At 46.2% G+C, this 20522-nt stretch overlaps 1 protein-coding gene across 5 annotated transcripts in view; it reads right to left on the minus strand.

Moving 5' to 3' along the window:
- LOC111851525 (DNA (cytosine-5)-methyltransferase 3A) overlaps nt 1–20522 on the minus strand; it is a 112349-nt gene that overhangs the window by 64153 nt on the left and 27674 nt on the right. For 4 of the 5 annotated variants that reach the window (XM_023826533.2, XM_023826532.2, XM_023826529.2 and 1 more), the window contains exon 4: nt 2253–2580. In XM_023826533.2, coding sequence (XP_023682301.1) covers nt 2253–2580 — 328 coding nt within the window. Of the gene's footprint in view, nt 1–2252; nt 2581–9295; nt 9677–20522 lie in introns of those variants that run through there. The other variant, XM_023826534.2, reaches the window with a different exon arrangement.

The raw sequence follows: 20522 nt of genomic DNA on the forward strand, positions 1-20522 counted from the left end.
ACACACACAACACCATAGAAAAGTTAAATTCACCCATCTTAGCAGGGCCGTCTGTGCTGGTGATCTGATCTGTTTATCTCTGACTGCCTGTCTGACTGCTCGGTCTCCGTCTGTCTCTCTATCTCCCTTCCTGCCTGTCTGTCTCCCTATCTGTCTACCTGCCTGTCCATCTGTGAGTGTCTTTATGTCACCTAATCGATTGCCCTAGCAAATCTTCCACACCTTAATCCAACATCTTGTGTCCTACAAGGTCACATTCCACGCTGGGCCATTCAGATTGGGAAAGAAGCTATATTAATGTAAAGTTAATTGAAATAAATCATTATGCATCCCACAGTGGACAATGACCAACCAGGGAGTGACGGCACTTCCCAGTATACATGGCCCAGCCATAACAGCCACGTACACAGAGACACCGTGTGACCTTAAGCTCGTTTCATACGGCAAATTTACGAGGAATTCCTTAAGAAGTCGCCAATTATGCCTGTCTGTAACAACCATGCGGGATACAGCACGGACATGCTGCATGTGTTAGCACAGAGCATAAATCTGACTAATCCTGGAATAAACCAGTCACTACATACACCTGGGGACAGAGGGGTCTGAAGCATTTCAGCTAGACGAGAGCTTTAGTTCATGTCATGTTGCTTTTAATTAGCACATGCCCGACATGTCAAATATCTGCCTAATTGCTACAAGACAGTCAATGTGGATGTTATCTTAAACGGGGAATTCTGTTTTTACATGGCTGTCGGATTTCGTACACTACGTCAGAGTTCCTCAGTTCTGGTCCTGGAGAGCCAGAATCCAACACAGTTTGCCGATTTTCCTGCACAAAGACATTTTAATCAGCTAATTAACAAGTTTAGGAGGTGTGTCTGAGCAGGAAAATCTGCAAACTGTGTTGGATTATGGCCGCTCAGGTTTGGGGGGAGCCGGCGCAACATTAATAGAAACGACAGCACAAGACCAGCTTGTGACTTTGACAGAAAATTGCACTTGATGTTATTCTGTTAAAAATCTGTACCCTGAAAAAGGCCAAAGAGCGGATTGCTGGCTGTAGGATTTGCTCCTCATGTCCTCTGTGCTAATGCAGTGCCAGTTAGGGCATTTCCACAGTAAAATGAGCCTTGGCTCTGCCTAAAGAATAAGCAGTCTGTGCTTTGTTGGTAGCCGTGAAAGTCGTCAGTATGATCATAATCTCAGTATCGACACCTGACACACGTTTTCCTGGGTGTGTTCAGTCAGCCACGTGTTCAGCTCGCTGAAGCGGCTGCCTGAAGTGTGACATTTCTATGAAAAGGAAGTTCCACCCCCCCCAACGGTTACAGTTTCCCATAAACCCTCAACGCAGTGAAGGTGTACGGAGTCCAGCTGCTGACCCTGGGATTTGAACCGGTGACCTTCCAAAGATAGGCATGGCATCCTAACCAACAGAGCCACAAACCAGCCACAAGCAATTATAATTTTCCCCAGCTATAGGGCGAACTTTTATTGATCCCAGGGGGAAACACTTCAGACCCCCAAATGGGACGAAACCACAACTACCGACTTTGCAGGCCAATGTCTTAAAGAGCAAGAGAGCACTTGGAGAGTCTTAATAAACTACCCAGCAAGAACATACCCAGACTTACCGAGCGGTTTGCAAATTGATCAATAAAATATAATATTCCTTGAAAAAAATATAATAAAGTTTGTTTCGTAGAATGCAGGTCAAACAACGGACCTGGTCCCTGTCATTTATGAATTACTCCCCGATTTTTACAAACAACGGACCCGGTCCCTGTCTTTTATGAATTACTCCCCGATTTTTACAGCTCAGTTTGATCAGATTTCACATTCATATGAATATACTAAACGGTTACAGGGCAGAATATTTTTCTCCATATAAGTTTGCAAACTGACAAGGGAACATCCCCTAAACTATAACCTCTATAGATTAACAAGTAATCAGTCTAAATTGCTAAAAAAAATCCATGTTGGATAAACCAGATGAATGAATCCATTTAACAGAAAATAATGTTATAAATATCGTAATAATATGTTGGCTTATTTCATATTTAATGATTTTCGTTATGATGAAGCAATGAAAAGGAAAAACATGATTATCATATTAACACCATCAGAATCTGAAAGGTCAGAAACGTCACTGGTTACTGTGCCGAAAAACCACTATCAGAAATTTCTGAGAGCCCCCCCCTACTCCCACCCCCACCTCCACACAGCTCCACCAGGACGGCAGGGAGACTCACGTTTCTCTGGGTGCTCAAGTTTCCGCCTGCCGCGCCTCTTGCGAGGTGTGGGAGGAGCCTGCTCCCTGTCCCGCTCCGCATCCTGCTCGCGCTCGTCCATGAGGCCCAGCAGTCCGTTCTCCACGGAGGAGTCTGGGCGGCCCCTCCTAGAGGAGCTCGGATCCGGAAGGCCCTCGGGGCGGTCGGTGCTGTTCTCGGGGGCGCTCCTGTCCTGCTTGGATGAGGCGCCGCCCTGGTGGCCAACCAACTCCCCGTTGTGGACCTGCTCTGCGGAGGGGTGACTTTTGGGCCCCAGCACAGTGTCCTTGGCTTCATCACAGTGGGCCACCTGCAGCGACAGAAAAGTTCCATACATTACGCCCCAGCCTGGCCGTAACGTGGAACGACAAGCTTCCCGCAGCAGGTCGGCTCCGACCAGGTATGGTGCTCGCAGCATACAGCCCCGCACACTCTCCCTCCTTTCTATCTCTCCATTCTCTTTCCTCTCCCTCCTTTCTGTCTCTCCATCCCTCTTTCTCTTTCCTCACCCTCCTTTCCTTCTCTCCATTCTTTTCTCTCCCTTCTTTCTATATCTCCATTCTCTTTACTTTTTGTCCTCTCCCTTTCACTTTCCTCTCCCTCCTTTCTAACTCTCCATTCTCTTTCCTTTCCCTCCTTTCTATCTCTCCATTCTCTTTCCTCCCCCTCCTTTCTCTCTCCATTCTCTTTATTCTTTTAGTCTGCGCCCTCTTTCTCTTTTCTCTCCCTCCTTTCTGTCTATGCTGTCTGTCCTACCACCCTCTCACCTCTTTTTTTGTTTCCCTTCAGCCCCCTTTCCTCTGCCTCTTTGATGTCTTTCTTTTCTTTGCCAGTTTAAGGCCGCATCTCGCTGCCATGTTCAGCACAGACAGCTTCCCAGAAACTGACAGGACAGTGATGTCACAGTTACCCACAATGCCCTGTGCTTCTGGAGCCACAGGTGCTACAAAGAGCCATGAAGCAGGGAGGGGAAACACTGGGTGATACTTAAAGGTACTGGGAACGATTCCCATGGTCAGCGTGCTATTACTCCCCAAGGCTCAGTCACAGAACACTCTGGAAAAAAGGATCGGGCAAAAAGGAGATGTCAGAGCAGAACGAACAGCTGCCGAGGTCACATGAAGCTGGTGTCATTAAAGGGGTAAGTGGTCTGGGGGGTGGGGTACAGCCTGGACCCACACTGGCTCTGCGGGATGGTTGCAGTTTACGGGTCAGAGGGTGCATGACACTGTCCCCCATGTCACACACCATCTTAGAGACACCTGATGTGACGAAATGCTGCCTCCTAATTTTTCTTATCTGTTTGCCCTCCCTTGTAAAACGGAGAAATAGCCAGTGAACACTGTGCACTGTGAGTATCCTGCCTCGTACTCTCTGCAAGCGGGTAAAAATCACGGGACAGAGGCAGCTCCCCCCCGCCCAGAACACCGCAGCGGCGATTTGCTCTGCAGCAGCTGATGGGTCTGCTAATCAGTGCCTGAACACTCCTGCACTCGCGTTAAATAACTGCACGTGTTGACACACTGCCACTTAATTAAGCGCAGACTTGCTTCTCGTTTTATCATGCATACTGGAAGGTTGAGGCTGCCCCATGTAATGAGTGGCCGACCCGAGGGCGGAGCGCATGCAGAATGTTCCGGAAGGTGAGACACTGCGGCAGCAGCCCCCACTCCTTGTCCCTCTCTGGAAAATGTCTAGGGCTCCATCAAAGCGGGGGCGTTAACATGACGCCCCGGGGGCAGGTTTCTAATAACGACGTGGGAAAATCACAGCTGAGAAAGAGGGGATGATGGCGGCACTGGCCTGCAGGGGGCGATGCGGCTTGGCACTGCCCGACAGCCGCCACCGGCTTCCTCTCGCCGTCCTTGCCACTTGCAGTGTGTTGAGTCAGCCTGCTTGCTCGACTGGTAACATCTCAACGGAAATTGCAGCAGGTCAGCTTGAGACTTACAGGATTGGGGTCTCACCTCTCTCAATCGGGGGGGGGGGGGGGGGTCTCAAGGTTCACCCTGAGGCTCTACCCCAGTGTTTCCCAACCCGGTCCTCAGGGACCCCCGGACAGTCCATGATTTTGCCTGCCTGACTACATTTTTGCTCAAAAACATGGATTGTCTGGAGGTCCCTGAGGACTGGGTTGGGAAACACTGCGCTACAAAGCCTTTCCAAGGACCCAGTGCAGAATTCCTTAATTGGGCTCTCAGGACCAACCCAGCCCGGTTCTGAGCAGGAGCTAATCTTGAGTAGGGATCCAGTACCTTTTCATATACATGGTCCCCCGTCCTCATTACTGTGCCAAGACTCACTCTGACTCGTACATGAGTCTGCACAGACTCCACACTGCCCCACGCATACAAATACATCACATGTTAGCAGGAGGGCTCGCCTACTCTGTGACCCGCATGATGAAACAACCAGCAAAGGGTTACCATGGGACCCTTTCTGAATTCCGTCAGACGCAAACCATATTCGATCCAGTAGAGAGGATGATATACGCTGCAACTTCACCAGCAGTGAAATACAAAAACAGATCCATAACTGTCCTGAATGCGAACGTAAAAAACAGGAAGACTACACCATCTTCAGAACACCGATAAAACACACGTTATATGCTACAGAGAGCAAAAGTTCAAACTGGATTAGCAGAAAGCTAAAGCGCACCATCTGTTACCATTGGTGGTTCTTCAGCGTGAAAGTATCCACCTGTTAGTAAGACTATGTGGAGAGGCTCAGCTCCTCTCGGAGGCCGCTGCAAGCACTGACAGGCTTCAGTGTCTTAGGGGGCACCTGCTCTTGGACCCTAAAGCCAGGGGCTCAATACAAAAGACTCCAGGAAGATAGGAATCAGGCCTAAATATGACATCACACAGGCTATACAGGATATAAAATACTACCTCATTTAAAGTCAGATTTATCCATATAAATGAAAAGAGGTGGAAGTGCTTATGTGAAACAGGATGAATAGGTCTATTTCATTTGCGTGAAGTAGCCAGGAAAGTCTTCAACCTCAGCTGGAGACCATTCTTATCATAAAACAGGACAGTCACATTGTCACACACCTGATTTGCGCAGCAGATAAGCCGCTCTCTGTCCCCCCTCCCTGAAGGCGCGGTTACGGCCGGCCCTGCACCCAGGTGCCTCGCCATCCTGCCAGGAGCTCGACAGGTGCTAACACGCCCCACCAACGCCCTCACCCGGTCCCATGCTTTTTCCGACCCCCTGGGTATCTGCAAATGAACAGCGACCTCAGCTCCCCGAGCCTGCCCCCGTCACCCAGCACTGTTGGCCTTAACGGGGCTCGTGAGATGATGTATGGCACGGTTCTAGACCCGGTTAAACGGGCCAGGCTTCAGGAACGCGCCATAATAGGCAAGCAACAGTTCCTAACAGCCGCCTGAAGCCATAAGGCGGCCAAACCGGTCCGACATTCTCAGTGGACAGCCTCCATGGGCAGCACAGAGTTTACACTCACGCGGGAATTCTTATTGGCAAGATGTTTGCTGGAGGCCGACGCAGAGAGAAGCTGCATCACCCTGCAGGAAACATATGTACACATGCATCAATATAAGGTGCTTTAAAAGATTTAACCGAGAACGGAGTCCGTTGCTTTTTGTTGGTTTTGTGTACAATACTGCGTTGATATACCTGTCACGCAATTTTAAAAGTCATGTTGCCATGGAAACAGGATGACGAAGGATCCGCCGGTGTGACGGAGCGTGACGGGCCACGGCCCCGAGTGCGGCTCGTAGGACCTGCGACCCCCAGACGGCAGGGTGTTTCAGCGCGTCGGCACGTCGCTGCAGATCACACGGCCCCCTAAAGAGGCCCCAGAGAGACACGATGGCGGCTGGGGCGCCGGACACACTCGCTGGGCACGGCGCACGATAACGCGGCGAGGCGAGGCGAGGCGAGGCTCCCCTGCCAGGAGAGTGGGAAGGCTGGAGCGTCCTGTTAGGCATCTGCGTTTGGCTTGTGATTAAAAGCTGATGTGCGCACTCTCTTAATGAACAGCTTAATAACACGCATTCCAGGGAAGGGTGGGGTGCGTGAGGGGGCGGTAGCAGATGCACGACCGGGGCTATCAAATTTAAAACATGAGCGGAAGCTTGTTTTGGACAGGGTGGCTTTTGGGGGGGGGGGGGGGGGGGGGGGCAGGGGGAGTGGCAGGAAAAGCAGGTAGAAGCAGGTTTAAATTGTGAGCCTGTTAAACCCCACAGAAGCTTAGAAACACTTAAATCACCAGCATTTTAAGTGAGGGCTGAGAGCATGGGGGGGGGTAAACCTTATTAAATATCACAGCCAGAAGGAAGGCCTGTTTAATTCTGCTGCCGGTTTATATCTCACATTTTTGGGCTCGATTTACATCAGGGCTCATGTCAGGGTTTCCCCCGGGGCTCACATTCCTCTTAAGCTTTCATTCATGAAAAAGTGCCCCACAGCAAAGCCATGAGCCACTTGCCATCTTAATTACATTTGTGTACATGTGCTAGGGGTGGCACGGTTCACAAAACCCACGGTTCGGTTTGTATCACGGTTTTAGGGTCACGGTTTTCGGTTCTGTACAGTTCTTGTTGTTTTTTCTTTTAATCTTTAACACTTCAGAAATGTACTTCAGCATATGATATATAGCTTAATTATCCACAATTTAGGATACAGTATTTAAAAAGTTATATCATGTAATCATGCATAAACTGAATTTGAGTTGACTTAAAGCACATTATTAAAATTATTAAACATTATTAATCCCAGAACAGTAATAAAATAAAAGTCTTGCCTTAACATAAATGCTAAAATAATAGATCGCTTTAATCGCTATTACAGTTGGGTATGGGCACGCGGTCGTATTTACATAACATACAAAAAGAGACGCATATAATGTTTAATCATTCGTTTTGTATTTGTCCGGTCCACGGGGTTAATTTAATTGGGGATCGTTAAAATGATAGATCACCTATCTTGATTAAGCCTGATTCTGTTCGTTATATATATATATATTGAAAAAAATACGTGAAAAAAAATTGGTATTAATTATATTGAATGTTCTTGAATAATCGATAAAATCAGTTTCTGTGTATGTACAAGACATCAATCTGTAATAGTGCAAAATATGTCCAGTTGATATGTCTAGTATGATCATCTGGCAATAGCCTGTAGGTCTGTGTGGTCAGACACTGTGCAATAAACAGAATTTTTAGGAACATGGCAAATGTTCACATTGCAGCATGGAAGCAGGCTCACTGTTACAACGCTGACCGGGGAAGCAGAGGCGAGGAGACCTAGGATCGGGGGAATGCGGGGTTTAATGAGCAAAAGGAACACAGACGAGCGGTAAAGCAGAATTACAATATAATGACCGGACTGGAGAAAGAAACGGAAACGCGGACTAAATACAATGGAGTAATGACAAATTTGACAACAATCAGGAACAGCTGGTACACACGGGGAATCCACACAGGGTTAACGAGGGGGCGTGGCACACGGAAAGAGCGGACGATCGAGGCATGACACTCACTGGAGTGCTTTGTCACAGATAACTTAATTTTCTTTAACAAAGTGCCTAACCGCACATTAAATAAAGTCACACAACAAAGGCGCACAACAGTGTTCAGATGTTGTGCTATCCGTCGGCTGAAATTTAAACGTTTTCTTCAGAGACTGGGTGGTAACGCCGAAAACACGAGCTAAACGCAGCAAACGAAAGGCTACCGGAAATTACTTAGCTGGCTGAACTTTTACCCGAACTACGTCACACCGCTCTGTGCATATAGGGTGTGTCCGAAATCGCGCACTTGCCTCAGTGCACTGAGATGTAGTGCGTAGTGCGCACTGCGCACTTCCTTCTGTAGTGCACACTACCATGGGTAAGTGCTGCCCTAAATGGAACACTAACGTTTTGCACTTACCGGAAGTGACGGACTAGCATTTGATCGCGATTCTCTAGCGCGCCAAAATATCTGCCGTGTTTTGTTTACAATGAATTTCCTTGTGGTTTTATTTGCGTGTATATAACCTATCTACTACCGTCTAACCGGCTAAAAAACTTCTAACATTTACGTGTGCAAACTTTTATGTCGATATAATCGCAAACTCAAATTATCTATAACTGTCATCAGAGAGTGCCAGGCTACACACCGCAGTATACATCAGTAAAATAATTTTATTAACGTTACTTAGATTTATATGAAGCAGTTGCCTCCGCTTGGGCTTACGTGTCTGTGTTAATTGTCCGCCTTAATTTAACAATGAAAACTTGCCGAAAGTCCCTCCCCTTCCGCTACGTAGTCAAAATGGCGTCCGTTTAGTGCGAGTAGTGTCCATCATTCTGCACTGCGTTTTCTGGCCGTTTTCAGTGCACCATCCGGGTACTTTCAGTGCACTGAATTTTGGCTTTGTTGTCAGTGTGAACGCCCTAAAATCGCGCACTAAAAGTGCGCGATTTCGGACACACCCATAGCCTATTCTTTCGCGCGAAAGGGAAACACACTGACGTCACATACGGGGCACGAGGCTACATTGCGCATGTCATGAAGCGTCGAACCGTGCGACGCATGCACGCTCCGAACTGAGACAAGCGAACCGAACGTTTTTTTTTCATGAACCGTGCCATACCTAACATGTGCTGTAGTAAACAACCAGGTCTAAATAAAGGCACGGACAAGTATGGGCAGTGTAAGGTACACAGACAGAATCGGAGGATGAAAACGACACGATGGGAAACGTTTAACCAGAAGCAGGCCAGAACCAGAAACCATTCACAGGTACTCAGAAGATGATGGCCGTTTATACAACCCGAAGTCAGTTTGTCTGAAGATCGTGATGTTTTGGACGTGGTTCAGCAGCTAAAGGTGACATGCCCTTCCTGTGAGGCGACGCGTGCAATATTTACGTCATGAAGATTCACGACAGGGCCGGCCTTTACTCACTGAGGAACATGCGGCCACAGTCCATGCAGAATTCAATCAACCCCCAGCCCCCCCCCACCCCCACACTGAGGTTAAAAAACAACGGAGTTAGTGGGTTGGACATACCATGATGAAGAGTGAAAGCAGAAGTCCAGAGCGCTCTGATCACAGGACGAGAGCTGCACGTTTTGACACCGCACTTCCTGCCTCCACATTCCTGCCTTCCAGGCCACATGGAGCGCAATACGTCACTTCCTGTTCAGCGTCACAGACATCCTGTGATATCGAAACTGGCCCATGTCACCTGCTGCTATCACAGATGCATTTAATGGTCCCGTGCCCCAAGAGAGGAGTTTATAAGGCTGTTCAGATTGACTGCAAGAAGAATATGGTAATAAACACTGTATCAGGTCCCATAACGGGGTGCCAGCCTCCTTGAGACTCAGTAAAAGGGAGCTGGCCCACTGGAAACCAGCAAACCCTCCCAGATTGTCCTTATGGTTAACCGATCTGTCTCAATTTAAACAATTAGAAAAGATTCTTCTCTATTTGGGGCCCGATTTTATCTTACTTGGGTAAGATTAAAACTATGTCCACTATTCCATAATGGTAGTCCTTTTTTTTTGGTGGGGGGATGTTCCTGGCTTACTGTTTACAGTACTTTTGCTCTTTTTCAGATTCTTTAAATGTATAAGAAGATATTGGAGAAGTTTATCTCCTGCATCCACTTGATATTTATGTATGTATTGTATTATGTATATGTGTGACTATAAGTTGGCAGTTGATACATACAGGCCAACAATGTACATGGTCATTTATTTCTGTAATCTTCTACTAGTTTTTGTTTTTTTGTTCTCAATGTTCCATGTGAGTGAACCCAATGTTGGGGGGTGGGGGTTTGTTCATTGTTAAAGGGAAAAATGGGGAAATGTCTGCCATTTGTTCATTGTATTCAATCTTTTTTATTGACATTTCCAATGAAAATATTTATAATAAAAAAAAAGGGGAACCAGACTCCTCGGGGCCCGTAACGGGGGGCCGGTTTCCTCGGGGCCCCGTAAAAGGGGGCAGACTACCTCTGGAACCAGTAACGGGCACTGACAAAACGGCCAGAACCAAAGGATATTGAACCTTTGGTTAATTACACCCTCTCTGGTAAAAGCTGAAAGCTGCCTTTTATGCAGTGTGTCTCTGCATCAGGTCCTGGCTCTGCTCTGCATTTGCGAATGAACACACAGCTGCCACTCATTAATGACATCATCATTTTAGAGAATATGCACACACATGTGGAATGTCATGCACAGGAACGCAGAAAACAGCTCTGGAAATGTGTTAAAATTCACAGCAGGTTGTTTAATGGGAAATGATTTACACGGTGAAGATGTTTGTCAGACCAATTCTAGAAGATGACGGACGAGCACTTTAGACTGATGCAACTATGTGCAACTACTGCATATGTGAACTAAAGTTCACTGTGAAACCAAATTTCAAGTAATAATTAGGCTGAACTGGGGTACTTATAGGAACAATCAGTATCATAAGTAGGAGGGTTAGACTCACACAGGAAATCTTATGGCAAATATCTATATTATACCATTATAAATGTAAAACTAGCTGTATTTACACGGTTAAAAACAGAAGCAGACTATTTACAAGGTAAGAACTGTAACATATGTGTGCAGACATCTCGAATTGAAAATCTCACTCCAGCCAGTTGGCCGAAGTTGGCAACCCCGCGTTATAAATCAAATGTAAAATGCGCTGTTTTCGCCTGAAACGGATCGTCATTCCGTTTGCGTTATTACTCTGACAAATATAAAACGAATATGAGAAAAACACGTCACGTTTTTACATCTTTTTGAAATAATACGACCGTTCATATCCTACTCTAACAGCGATTAAAGTGATAAGTTCGTATGTATTTATATTAAAACGAGACTTTAATTTTATTACCGGTGTGGGATTATAGAAAACCAATACTTAAATCCATGAACACTAAAATATATGACATAGACACTACTGTATTAGGGTTTTACGGCTTAAGTTAAGCACTTTTTTTAAACATGCACAATTTTCACCTTTTATTTTCTCTTATTTTGAAATGCAGCCCTACCTTTATTTAGTAGATGTTGATACAACTAATAGGCTACTTAAATATATTTCACACTAAATAGTTATAGACATTATGGTCTTCCGAACCTTTGCTTCAAGAAATTTCCTCTAACTCAGGGGTGCCCAAACATTTTCCCTTAGTGGGCCAAAATGAAAATCTATCGGAGGACCGCGGGCCAAATGTAATATTTTACACAAAATACAAACACTAATAGTAAAGTAAAGTACTTTTATTTATCAAACAGTTATCTAACCTTCCTTTCTGTGTAAATAACATTAAACAAAATATGACAAATAAGTCCTATATAGGCATTTAGAGCACGTCTAAACTTTTGTAATCACATGTAGTGCAAAATGTCAAAGAGTGCATGTCCAACAGCAACACAACAACAGTAGCAACAATATAATTGCACCACTAGTGAGAAACATGAAGCTGTTCTTTGGCGTTTATCAGCCTATCAATATTAGGTTGCAGCTGACTCACTGAGAGGCTGAGGATGTCCTGTAGGTGTGGGTCAGTCTGAGTGCTTCTGAGCCTGAACTTGTTAAGGTTCATTACACTAAAAGTCTGTTCACAGATGTAAGTGCTGCCAAACAAAGTGCGGCAGCAAAGACTCATGGGACTTTTTGTAAATTGTTAAAATATGACTATTTATGAAGTGTGGAAATGTACATATGTGCACAGATATACTCTACATTACCCTTATAGTTGCTTGTATTTCAATTTTAGTCTTAGATATTTCAAATGTAATCAAAGCACCATGAGTGAGGACTGTATAATATACAGTCGAACCCACTTATCTCGACCTTGGCCAACTCGCCAACCCTAGTAAATCGACGTTTTTGAAGTGGAACCGCCAAATTCCCTTATTGCAATAGTATTTCTCATCGGTTATGTCGATTCTTTTATGTCGCCGAGCCCTAATATCTCGAGCACGAAAGAGGGCCAAAATCGCCACTTAACATCGGTTATCTCGATCCCCGTGACTAATCGCCGGCTTTTTAAAATGTATCACAAGTGCTAAACAGCGCGTATTCAAATCGCATTCGCATGGTAATTCGCTGAACAACGCAGGTGAAACGCGATCTAGGTAAATCCCCATCAAAACCAAAGCCAAGCATATCTGCATGCGGCAATGACAACTAAGATGAAGAAGATGCGGACGAAGATTTGGAACCAATTCCCTCTGCCGGTGAGGTGATACAAATGCTACAGAAAATTCGACAGTATGGTTCTTTTGTAGGGGATGGAATGTTTTAGACAGCATAAATAATATCGAAGCATTTGTTTTCAAGCAGATTGTTAAAGGTAAAAAGCAACAAAGCATTTTAGACATTGTAAAGAAACCATATTAACTGCGTGTATGATACATTTCAGAGCTGTCAGAGCGAAATGACTTGTGAATGTAATTTTGACACTGCAGATTTGCTTTTTGTAACAACGGACTACACCCCGCAGGTTTTTTTGTGAGCGATCTTTGTGTTTGCAATGTTGGATAATATAATTAAAGGTTTGTATCGAGAATCGACGGTGGTTTTTATTGTATACTGGTAAATCTCCGCTTTTAGTTGGTGCACATATGCCTTTTGTTGTTAGCCGACATGCATGTGCATTTTTATAGCATGCCGATCGCGTCATCAAACAAATCACGGCAACGCCAAAAACCCGTGCATGTACATTCTAATTTATTTTAGATATTCATTGGCGGGCCAATCTAAATAGTACGGCGGGCCAACCTTGGCCCGCGGGCCCCACTTTGGGCACCCCTGCTCTAACTGATCATGATGCCTGCCTTACGCGAACTACATTAGTTCTGACTGGATCTAGTCTCTGGCAAACATGTTCGTCTCGTTTTTATTCGTTCACGAAATTGTCAATACACTAACATAGTCTTAGGTGTCACAAAATCATTTTTATTTAGTTATCGTCTCGTTTTAGTCTGAAAATAAAGGTCGTTGACGATAACTCTGACGAAAATTTTTCGTCAAAAAAGGAGCTGATCGATTGTTCTGTCTGAAATTGTATTTTTTTTAAAGGCAGAACCCATCCTCCCAGTACTTCGCTATCAGCCTTGGTTATGTGCCACTGACTTCCTGTGGCAGACTGGCATGAGAAGGGGACCAGCGCGGGTCTCGGGCACCTGTCAGTGGCAGCAGATTTATTCCCTCACAAGCCTCCAATTCATTCATTAATTCATTCACATTGGCGCCGTGCCGGAACAACCTCGTTAGCGGACCGCATCTGATGGCGCACTGTGACAGGGAGCCGGACCACTGTGACATGCATATAGAGTGCGGCGCAGCGTGAGTAAAAACCCTGGACAAACGTCTTAAGCGCTTTCCTGTCCTGTAGGTGTCGAGCCCCCCCTCCCTTAAGCAAACCTGTCCTGCGTGTTTAGCTGCGACATGACAAGAGGAGCGCGTTAACGCAGCACTGTGCTGCACGGGATGTCAGACGCAGGACGACCAGCCAGCACAGACTGTGTCCATAGCCTTCCAGACGCCCAGGTTGCTGTTGGTCTGCGATGCCCCACGTCCGAGGGGGTGGGCAGTCTGTTGTAGAGGATTTTTACCATGCAACTGATTCGCAACAGAACAAACTATTTACACCACTATAAACACTCAACAGCCTCTATGCTCCATGATTACCATAATAAGAAAAAGCAATTTCCTTCGGAATTAATAAAGTTTTCTGATACTGATAATAGCTATGTTAGCTCTGGACAAAAAGGTGCTTGTGCGGTGGGGAGGGGCTAGGGGGTCAGGTGACCGTGACGGTTTGAATTGATTGGTTCCACCAGTCCCTGGTCACAGGGTGCCTATATATTTGGAAATTCCCCATCTCACGAGTCCATTTCTCACTTTCCCACACTGCCGTTAAAGATTCTTTTTAAATGCACCAGGTTGGGGCCGAATGCCATATTGCAACAGCGTCTTTCGGCAAGATACTCTTTCGGCACACTGGCCAGAGGGCTTGTTTTGCAGGGGGTCCCAGTGGTGCAGCTGAGCGCCCCTGTGCTCTAATGAGCTTGATGATTAACAGCATTCTGTGACAGTCCTCCAAGGGCACAGAGTCACACCCTCAATGTGGACGCTGATTAGCCTTTGACTTATACGTTACTTATATGTTACACATTACGTGTTAATACATCACTCACCATCTCCCGCCAATGCTGCATTTTCTGACATTGACTGAGACTGCGCTGGGACACGGTGCTGAATTCGCACAACAATGGACACCAGCAGAGCACAACGGAGGAAACACCAAGATTGACAGAGACGTCCGGAACTTAAAATCGCAGAGGAGCTTAGAAGGGAAACGCAGCCTCGTTATCTACAGCATGCAGACAGAGAGCAGCCAACAGAGCTAGCATGAAAAACCACGAGAGCAGAGGAGTAAGGCAGAGCACAAAATGGCCACCCTATACACGACACTAAGCCACGGATCCAAGCGGAAAGACCTGCCGCGCTACAAACGGGCAGAAGAAGCAGGCAGGCCAAGAACACACCACATCTAACAGGAAACACTCAGATGCTCAGCTCAGCTACTGATTATTCTGCTATTTTGGTTATATTTCAGTCACATGAGAGTGCGAAGCTCACACAGTCTGTCCCACTGGCGTGAACACACACACACACACACACACACACACACATGCATACACACGCTGCGAATCTCATTGGTTAATTACACATTACCCACCCACGGCGTTTACTTATGCTAAATGCCATTTCTGTCCGACTGCCCACTCAGCGCTGTGAACCTCATAAATAACAGTCTGATAGGGGGCCAAGGGCAGAGAGAGGAGGCCGCCATCTTAGCTAACCCCAGGCTGTAAACCTGTCACTCAGAGAAGGCAGGGTGAAGCGGAGAACACCCTACACGCTAAATGACCCATCAGTGTGCTTCTGCAACATGCCTGAGGTCGGCCATTACGGCACCACAGACACATCCTGGGGCTACTGCACTCATCCATCTAGGGCGGTGTTGTCAGAGACCCAACAAACCCACAACCATGACCATAATGGCTTTAAATACACCTTATCACGATTACAAAGAAAAGTGAACAGCTAGCATTAGCATGTAAAAATGAGGCCCACGGTGAACAGCTGGCATAAGCGTGTTAAAATGACACGTTTTAACAGGCTCATAGAGAACAGTTAGCATTACTACGTGGAAATCACACTTTTAATATGCCTATAGTGAACAGCTAGCATTTGCATGTAGAAATGACACCATTGTGAAGAGCTAGCATTAGCGTGTGGAAATCACACACTTTCTCAGGTCCACAGTGAACAGCTAGCATTAGCGTGTGGAAATCACACACTTTCTCAGGTCCACAGTGAACAGCTAGCATTAGCGTGTGGAAATCACACACTTTCTCAGATCCGCAGTGAACAGCTAGCATTAGCGTGTGGAAATGACACAATAACAGAATCAGTTGGTGCCCTCTTTGCTTGGGCCCATAGCTCTAACCTGAATCGCCTGGTTAATGGCTTCCGGAGCATGATTCTGACACCCTTAGCTTATTCTGACACAAGCGGGTACGAGCCGTGCTTAAATACCAAACCTGAGCTGAAAGTGGCCTGAGAACTCAGCTGACGTCAACTGGACAGCCAGCTAAACAGCCTAACATACTGTAAACTAACAACTCAAAAGTTATGGCTATATTTAAAGGGGCCCAAGGTGGTGGCGTCCGTCCAATTTATAGATTTGATGACTGCGTACCATTCCCAGGCAAAGCAGGAGCTTAACTCCACATCTAATAAACAAGAAGGGTGCTTTGGAAGCACAGTCTGAAGCATGGCGTCTACAATGAATTCAGCCACAGAAACACCAGTGACGGGATCATTACACATTCCCCAGCTATCGTCTTTTATACACGGTGATACTCAAAGGTCTAAGAGTACACTTGATGTTTTACAGCATTTATTTCTCTATAAATAACATAGGTAGGAATAAAGCATTTCTCTATATCTTGTATTCCTCAAGAGTGGTACCATTAGTCATGAAAACAGCTTCACAAACACAAGCCACCGGCTGTCAACAGCTCCTCCCGGCTCTTCTTCAGCAATCCCCAGAGAAGGTGGGGGCCTGTGGGATGCTTGTCTTTGACTCTTCTGTTCAGTTCGTCCCACAGAAGCTCTGTGACACAGAGGTTTGGAGGCAGGTGAACAGTTTTAGTTGACCTTCACTTTTCTTCTTCACCAGACAGTTCTTGCACAATTGGGCCTCGTGTTTAGGGTTGTGATCTTGCTGAAGAGTTGACTGCCCAATCAGTCACGCTACTTGAGATTTGGTAAGGATCACCAGCAAAGCAGATAAGAGTTTGACAGCAGGAAACACATTCAGAGTTCATGTGCTTCTGTGTCTTATAAAAAATATATCTCAATACTGGCTTATTATGCAATCAAACTGACTTCCACTTCTGTTACTAGACAAGTGTTTAAACAATAACAGTTTAAAGCCTGGAAAACTATAGTTTCAAGTAGCCAATGTACTTAAACTTTTGACTGGTCCTGTTGGTCAATCACTGAAGAATCCTTCTAGGCTATGAATAGGATCACACCTCTGTCTTCTGCACTGTCCCAGAGTAAAGACGTGAGTTTGCAATTAACTCTGCGCAGAGTAAAGGCTTTGTGTTTCATCTCGAGTCCCAGTGTCAGTCTTCATTCTTTCTGTCGTTTTCTGAGCATTTACCCTCTGTTATAAACCCTTTAAATTTCAATCCCAAAAATTGCATATAAGCTGATTGTTATGCCTCTGTTCCCCAAAAACTTATTAGAGAAACTGCTAAATTAATCAACAGTACAGTTCCAGAACATTACAGCATTATGAGCAGATTCACTTACAAGAGATCCCATAGTTAATGGTGGTTGTGCTACGGCTGTTTCAGTCAAACAGACCTACGCTACACACTCTTGGGAAAAATCCCTCCTCTCCTTGATTCCAAATTCTAAGAATGGGGCAGAAACCATTAACTAAAATCATCTTATGTTAATGCAGGTGCTGGGAGCTGGAATGTCATGGAAGGCTGTGTGGATGGAGCTGACCTCTGCTTTACCATAGCACTGTAACCTTAACTTAACCTTTAACCTTTAACCCACCAAGTAGCACCTCCCCTCCTCTGACCTCATTCTGGTTCATCCTGGTGAATGTCGCTGCCTTAATGTGAGTTCTGCAGATGGTCACATTAAAAAGGGGTAAGAGACTCCACCCGGCCCCCAGACGTGTGCATATGTAGCCGGGGGTGGGTTTCTTGTTACCCTAGAAACAACACTCTTCCTTATGACACAGTACTGCAGCTCTCACAGGGTTCAGGGAATGAGTGAGAGCTGAGTCAGATTCACACCCAGGTGTCTGTCCACCCGCCGCAAGGACGGCACGTCCACCGAAGCAGAGAAGCAGCATGTACCAGTGAGGAAAGGAGAAAAGCTCCCCCAGCCAAAAGGAACACAGCAGAACATGCATCCTTCAGACACCACAGGTGATTCTGGGAGATGGGTCTGGCCCCAGGAACATACAACACCAAAACCAAAAGTCAAGCGGTCAGGATGCATGGCAGGACTTGTGGTTCAGATTCCTGACGTCCTCAAGCGCTACAGTATGCCAGCTAATGGGAAAAATTACAGAAACATTCAATTCACTTGTACTTTGTATGACATCATTATCCATTTTGCACATTCAGAAACCATATAGATGGTGTTCAACCATATAGATTGCCGGTTCAAACTTTGCCAAAATGGTCACATGTCTGATGGGCCTCTGAGGCCCCTAACCCCCAACTTAACCACCACCCCCTACCACACTTGTGCCCACCTGTATGTGTATGTCTCTTTGTCTCTTGGAGAGCTCTCTTGGAAGCAGGCAAACCTGCCCCCCCCCCCATAGGAATCAATAAAGTGTCACCATTCTACAAACAGTCATCTTCCTGCCGGGGTCATGAAACAGTGCCTACGGTGCCAATCCCACAATCACATTCCAACCATTTTTCCACAGGTGACACGCCACATACGAAACAAGGGACGCGTCTGCAGCCCTCGCTATCAGGAAGTTCACGTCCACCACGAGGAGCAGTGACATCACTGCACAGACATCCGCAGACCGCCTGCTCTGTCTGACACTGCGCAGTTGTGTGGATTACTACGCCGCAGCCCTCGCTCTGTTGACTTTTCACGATCTGGGTAATGCTGGGTTTTCACTCAAGTCCCAGCACGAACACCCTGACGTGCCAGCCCACTCTCTCAGGGCTATTCCCGGACGGCTGTTTGCCAGGGCTTTGTCAGGGAGACAAACGGCAGCCACGCAGCCAAAATATCTGGCAGATAGGAGTTAAACACCAGGCCCATATACATTCAGAATGGTTGCGCAACCACCAAGCCGACGCGCCTCATAGTGTTGTTCGTGGCCGGAAAGGTGGGCTTGCAGGCTGCTTACGAATCCCGCATTTGGACTAACGTGTAAGGCCCTGGGCTTCCTCTATGAATAAAGTCAAATGGTTTTTGTAAACTTACTCAGGTTCAATGAACAGCAGAGTGCCAATGAAACATTCAATGGTGGGTTTACTGAAGAACACTGCGTGCTACAGTGGGTCTCCCTGCTTTCAAACAAATCGCAGCTATTGAATATTTTGGCAACAAGGCAGGGACCAGACAGGAAGTGATTGTCCTTCAACAGGAAGTCCTCTCTTATGCTTACTAATCAATTTAATTTAACTAATTTAAGTCACCCTTCCCTCTCTCTCTGGGGTAGCTATACACTGCCCAGGCTAGAATATTAGGCAGCTACCTAGGGCCTGATTGTCACGAGGGAGGCCAGACAAAATCATGAAAAAGAAATATATATATATATATATATATACACAGTATATTATATATTCATTTATACATTTGTTAAGAATAATTACACAGAATTTTTAAATTGCACAAAATAAAGCCATATACATCGAGCTAAAATGTTTTTGTGCAGGTGGAAACACGGCCAGTTCTACAGGCAGAACAGGCAGCAGCCTAAGGCCCCTAAATTACCTGCCTTGCACAGAAAGTGAAATGATCATCAGTTTTCTGGGTAGAGGGGCCTCCCAAGTAAAGTGTTGCCCAGGGCCCCCCAAAAAATTTGATCCGGCTGTATACGTCACTCGTCTTACTTGCTGCAGTCGGTGATGTGTCACGGCGCATCACAACGTCAGCAGTGAATGGACACCAAAATCTGTCATTTTAGTGGTAATATTTCAGAAGGAACTGTAATAACAAGATACTTTGAACAGAGAACCTGGTTTAACCGATCGGCATCCAGGATTCATAACTCACATCCGTCAGCGTGGCGGGATACGCAAGAGTGGCGTGTTTAAAAGCAATGCGTTTTTAGGAATGACGCCAACCACACAAATGATGGGATGCCCCCCCCCCCGGGGGGGCTCTGGGGAGGGTCTCCCACCCAAAGGCAGGCTTCAGCTAGGAACGTGAGCCGGCTGAGAGAGAAAGGAACCACCTTCCGCATCCTTGGCGTGTCCTGGGTCCCGGCTTTAGCCTCTGCCGACTGACACGCTAAGCTCATGGGTATGTGTGCCTTGCGTGCAGTGAAAACAGGACACCGAGGGCTCTGTCAAGCCCTGCCCCCCCCCCGGGCGACACGCCGGAACGATTCCTCAGAGAGGATCAGCTTCACAAACGTTAATAATACTGATCAATCATCATGAGCATTAGATTCAGAAAACATCAACTTCACATTTATATAGCAGATGCTTTTATCCAAAGTGACATATTGGAGCAATTGGGGGGGGGGGGTTCAGGGCCCAGTGCTGAAATCACTCCCCCACCCCTGAGATGTGAACATGCGACTTTCCGATTGCAGACACAGGATCCAAACCCACTGAGTCACACCTAAGAATAAGTTCTTACATTTTTACATTTAAAAGTGTTTTTATTAAATGATTATGCTTTGAAGACCAAACACGTAACAGAGATAGAGTGAATCTGCTGAACATTATTAGCCTGGATCCACAGCATTTAAATCAGAAAATGCACGTTGCGGGTTCCTTGTTTTCTGAAAATATTTTGCCAACTCCCACCCAACCACCCCCCCCGCCGGTGCTCTGCCCAACCACAGGGGGACACGCGGGGGTCTCTGCTGTACAGGTAATTGCTGATGTGAGGGAGGCACAGAGTGGGATGTGATGACGGGGCTGACTCTGAAAATACTCGTCTGTAAAAGAGCTGAGGCTGGGAGGATTCCTGAGGA

Source organism: Paramormyrops kingsleyae, chromosome 19 (assembly GCF_048594095.1).
Source record: "Paramormyrops kingsleyae isolate MSU_618 chromosome 19, PKINGS_0.4, whole genome shotgun sequence".
NCBI lineage: Eukaryota > Metazoa > Chordata > Actinopteri > Osteoglossiformes > Mormyridae > Paramormyrops > Paramormyrops kingsleyae.